The 5,037-nt window shown below is 39.2% G+C and overlaps 3 protein-coding genes across 3 annotated transcripts; 2 read left to right on the forward strand and 1 right to left on the reverse strand.

Moving 5' to 3' along the window:
- Positions 1-322: 322 nt before the first annotated feature.
- LOC113470432 (zinc metalloproteinase nas-4-like) lies at positions 323-1,434 on the forward strand. Its single transcript, XM_026828849.1, has 2 exons — positions 323-920; positions 1,427-1,434. Exons 1-2 carry the CDS (start codon positions 653-655, stop codon positions 1,432-1,434), a joined length of 276 nt encoding a protein of 91 aa, XP_026684650.1. The 5' UTR covers positions 323-652.
- LOC108253318 (mitochondrial cardiolipin hydrolase-like) lies at positions 1,377-2,102 on the reverse strand. The gene has a single exon (XM_017447061.2). It carries the CDS (start codon positions 2,071-2,073, stop codon positions 1,831-1,833), a length of 243 nt encoding a protein of 80 aa, XP_017302550.1. The 5' UTR covers positions 2,074-2,102; the 3' UTR covers positions 1,377-1,830.
- Positions 2,103-2,990: 888 nt separating this feature from the next.
- LOC103516457 (uridine 5'-monophosphate synthase) lies at positions 2,991-4,901 on the forward strand (the record flags this gene model as incomplete). The annotated part of the gene is given in 4 exon segments (XM_026828850.1): positions 2,991-3,168; positions 3,438-3,643; positions 3,646-3,787; positions 4,667-4,901. Coding segments are annotated over 4 exon segments (733 nt in total), but the record flags the coding sequence as incomplete, so codon positions are not given.
- Positions 4,902-5,037: the final 136 nt, after the last annotated feature.

Below are 5,037 nucleotides of genomic sequence, written 5' to 3' on the forward strand. Positions count from 1 at the left end.
CGATTATATCGACCGATGATCATTTCTTGTAAGTAGATCTATATTTTTTCAGAAAGGAATTTATATACATATTAAGATAGGAGGGGATTAGCAATCATTTCGCGGAGGGTAGTTCTTTCCTGGAAGTAGAATATTGTGAACATACACGACTTTTCTTACCCTATCCCCATAGTTCACAGATATCGTCTAACCGGTTATCAGGAAAAGTGGTTGAAAATACGTATACCCGACATTTGCTAAAATGGCTGTCAAAAGACTGCTAATCTTGCTTTCAGTTGGAATGTCAAAAGTCTGTTAATCGTTGCTTCAGTTGGGATTTAGGTAAGATTTTGGGGGGGGGGTCTCCAATTGTTGTCAGTAGGGCTGAAAACCACAAAAAAAAAGTAAAAACGGTAAAAATACCACCAAGTGACCAACCACTGCACCGACCTTAACGGACCAAAGTTTCGTGTTGACAAATGATTTTTATACCCTGTCCCCAGGAGGACGTGGGTTCAATCCCAGCCGAGGTATGGGATTTTATCCTCAATATAATTTGAGAATTTGACTTCTGGAGTAAAGGGACTTTTCGGTCCTATGCGAGCAGTATAAATAAGCACTAATATTATTTACACCCTCAGCTGACGATGAGGTTGAACAGATCAAAAGCGTCATGGAAGAATACCACATTCACACCTGCATCAAGTTTCGGCCTTACCGCAAGTCGGACGCGGATTTCATCATTCTCCGTAGCGACAAGCCCGGCTGTTGGTCGCACGTGGGCCGCAAGGACGGAGGCCAGGTCATTAACCTCCAGCCCGGGTGTTTACGGAGCGGCACGATCGCGCACGAACTACTCCATGCGATCGGGTTCCGGCACCAGCAGAGCGCTAGCGATCGGGACGACTATGTTACGATCGTGTGGAATAATATACGGGAAGGTAAAATAAAATTATGTAGGTACTTGTATCACTGATCCACTGTATCAATCTATTCAGCTAGGAGGGTAGTGTGTTGTAACCGCTAGGTCGAGGGTTTGAATCCAACCTAGACACATGAGATTCGTTCTCGAAATGACTGGCGTTCTTTTGTCCTATCTCTTGGGGGCACGGTTGGTCCAGTGGTAACGCTCTTGCTTGCCATGCAGAAAGTCCCGGGTTCGAATCCCACCATCGACAAAAAATTGTACTCGTTTTTCGATTGCAAATATTTCAACGGGTTACTTTCTGGTGTATAGGCTTTTTGTGCACCATCTACAAAAAATAAAAATAAAAAAAAATATGAATAAAAAAAAATTAATAATGAATAATAAGTTTGAAAAATGAATCACCTGAATGCATTGTATATAAAAAATAAAGAAATATTGGACTTACAAATATATATTGTACTGTACAGAGCTGATGTGTGTTAAATTAATATTGTACTTCTATTTCTTAATATTAATTAGGAACTTGAATATTTCAATATCATATATTACTATAGCTGGGACCACAGTTCTAAGTTCAACTTATTTCTGATTGGCAAAATGAATAATAATAATTTTATTACTAACACCTGTATTTATAAACAAAAGTTCTCGTTCTCAAGTCGGACTGAACAGGTGTTTGGAATTGATGCTTCAGTCCTACTTGAGAGCCAATATAATTAAATAGTTTGTGCATAATTATAGGTGTAAGCATACCTAATATTAGACATGTTGCTTAAAAATCAATCAGGTAAACTTGAACTAATATTGAAATGAAAAATATGATTTAACCTTAAAAAAAAAAAAAAAAAAATCTTTCTCATAATTTGTACTAAGTATTACTTTAGTAATAGCAAATAAAAAACACTTACCATCAAGAAGGTAACTCAATCCCAACTCTCCTTCTCACTCAATTTCTCACTTATCTTCTCACTCTCCTTAATCAGCTTCTGTCTCTCCTCACTCAGCCGAGTATACAGGGTATCAAAGTGGTCTCGGAAAGCACTCACAATCCCAGGTGTACCAGTGATCACTACGTTTTCGTAGTTGCCTGAACAGGCTTGGGTAGTCCAGTTCATGCTACCCTGTAGAACCAGGGAGGAGTCAATGAGGACAAACTTGTGGTGCATAATGTATGGCGGACCTGTGAGTCGGACAGGAATGTCTGTGGGAGAGACAAGCAAAAAATATCTGGTAATTATTCAGAAGAGACAACAATGAAAAAGAAAGCTAGTTTGTGTTTAACCTGACCCTATAATAACACTGGTTACAGCTCATTTGTGACAGCTCCTTTTTGTAGCCACTTTTCCATTGATACTTCTGAACAAGTACCTAATATTTAGTAGGAAATGCTTTTATTTTAATGTGATTTCTCAATTTCTTTAGCCTTAAAATACTGTTTACCAAATGGTACCTATCTTACCTCAGTTGAACTTTTGGCATTTTCACTGTCTTCTACACATTTATTTCAAAGTGTTCTGTCAGTCAGTTCTGTCATTTTTCTACAATGTCGGTCTCTCAAGAGAAGTTGAACCAACTGTGTCTGCAACTGTTTGATATTGATGCTCTGAAATTTGGTGACTTTGTGACCAAAGTGGGCATCAAAACACCTGTGTACCTTAACACATTTATTTCAAAGTGTTCTGTCCGTCACTTCTGTCATTTTTCTACAATGTCGGTCTCTCAAGAGAAGTTAAGCCAACTGTGTCTGCAACTGTTTGATATTGATGCTCTGAAATTTGGTGACTTTGTGACCAAAGTGGGCATCAAAACACCTGTGTACCTCTTCTACACATTTATTTCAAAGTGTTCTGTCAGTCAGTTCCGTCATTTTTCTACAATGTCGGTCTCTCAAGAGAAGTTGAGCCAACTGTGTCTGCAACTGTTTGATATTGATGCTCTGAAATTTGGTGACTTTGTGACCAAAGTGGGCATCAAAACACCTGTGTACCGTAGATTCTAAAATCCCATTCATTTGCTTACTGGTTCAAGCAAATTTGTGAACTCAGTTGAACTTTAGGCATTTTCACTGTCTTCTACACATTTATTTCAAAGTGTTCTGTCATTTTTCTACAATGTCGGTCTCTCAAGAGAAGTTGAACCATCTGTGTCTGCAACTGTTTGATATTGATGCTCTGAAATTTGGTGACTTTGTGACCAAAGTGGGCATCAAAACACCTGTGTACCTTGACCTGAGGGGTATCATTTCATACCCAAAATTAATGGTAAGTACCTGTCTACTTCCTGGGAAATGGGCCAAGATATAAAGAAGGTGCAGTCCATTCTGTGATCTACTGAATTACATAGACATCCAAAATCCAGTGTTTGGATCCTTTTAATGGATTTACCATGTGTAGTGAATCCTTAGTCCAAATGTCCAAACAGCTATACTTTTGCAATTAAAGCTCTTGTGCAGATCACATTTGCTAATATGTCTGCTGCACTGATTTCATGGACCAAGCTACAACTTACTGAGATCTTTTCTATTTCACAGGATTATCTCTCCACAATTATCAACGATTATCTCAACATTAACAAGATTTCTGCACGGACAGTTTGTGGTGTCCCATACACAGCTTTACCAATAGCAACAGCTGTCAGTGTCAAATACAATATACCTATGCTGATTAGACGCAAAGATGTGAAGACATATGGGACAAAAAAGTTGATTGAGGGTGTCTACGAGAAGGGTGACAAGTGGATATACCTATGCTGATTAGACGCAAAGATGTGAAGACATATGGGACAAAGAAGTTGATTGAGGGTGTCTACGAGAAGGGTGACAAGTGTGTCATCATTGAAGATGTGGTCACAAGTGGATCTAGCATTTTGGAGACAATTAATGTGAGTAGGTACTTTTTTTTGTAATTTTTTGAGAGCAATAGTCCTAAACTAAAATGGACGCGGCACACAAGGGATCAGCAAGAGACCGCCTTAACATAATAATATTGTAATATTTTGGTCAGGTCTTTATAAAGGTCTTCCCTTAGGCCAGCCACTTACTATCAGGGAGACCTGACAAGTATGGCTAAAAAGGTCTAAATGTCAGGTCTATGTGATACCTGATGAGCACACACACTATCAGGTAAACCATTGTTATTAAATAAATAAACAAATTTTGTTCATATTACTAAATTCCAGGACCTGAAATCTGTTGGCATTGTGGTTACTGATGTCCTGACTATTGTGGATCGGGAACAAGGAGGCCGGGCAAATCTCAAACAGCTAGGCTACACTTTGCACTCCCTGTTCACTCTGTCCTCTTTCTTTTTTTTTTGTAATTTTTTGAGAGCAATAGTCCTAAAGTAAAATGGAGGCGGCACACAAGGGATCAGCAAGAGACTGCCTTAACATAATAATATTGTAATTTTTTGGTCAGGTCTTTATAAAGGTCTTCCCTTAGGCCAGCCACTTACTATCAGGGAGACCTGACAAGTATGACTAAAAAGGTCTAAATGTCAGGTCTATGTGATACCGTAAACCATTGTTATTAAATTTGTTCATGTTACCAAATTCCAGGACCTGAAATCTGTTGGCATTGTGGTGACCGACGTCCTGACTATTGTGGATCGGGAACAAGGAGGCCGGGCAAACAAAATGGTTATCTCTATTTAAACCTTGACTAGTCCTAAACTTTGACTCCATTTATCTCAAAACGCTTTTTTTTGGACTTGGTCCACTCTGCCTCTTAGCCATTCATTTGTTCATATTACCAAATTCCAGGACCTGAAATCTGTTGGCATTGTGGTGACCGACGTCCTGACTATTGTGGATCGGGAACAAGGAGGCCGGGCAAATCTCAAACAGCTGGGCTACACTTTGCACTCCCTGTTCACTCTGTCCTCAGTTATGGACATCCTTTACAAGGCAAACAAAATCAAGGTGGACACTGTTGAAGATGTGAAGAAGTACCTGTGCAATAATCAAGTCCTGCCGAAGTGTGATAATGATGTTCAAGGTAGAATAACAAGATGTTTAAGGCCATTCACCAACCCCTAGGTCTACAATCTCATGTTATTTTTTGAGAATGCTTGGAGACAATCCTTGAACAGTCTCCAAGTTCTCAGAGGTTAACAAACACTCATGAACCCAGG

This window comes from Diaphorina citri, unplaced genomic scaffold (genome assembly GCF_000475195.1).
Source record: "Diaphorina citri unplaced genomic scaffold, Diaci psyllid genome assembly version 1.1 scaffold1573, whole genome shotgun sequence".
Taxonomy (NCBI): Eukaryota; Metazoa; Arthropoda; class Insecta; order Hemiptera; family Psyllidae; genus Diaphorina; species Diaphorina citri.

Coding starts and splice junctions, on each gene's coding strand:
- LOC113470432 (XM_026828849.1), top strand. CDS start 653: ATGGAAGAATACCACATTCACACCTGCATCAAGTTTCGGCCTTACCGC.
- LOC108253318 (XM_017447061.2), bottom strand. CDS start 2,073: ATGCACCACAAGTTTGTCCTCATTGACTCCTCCCTGGTTCTACAGGGT.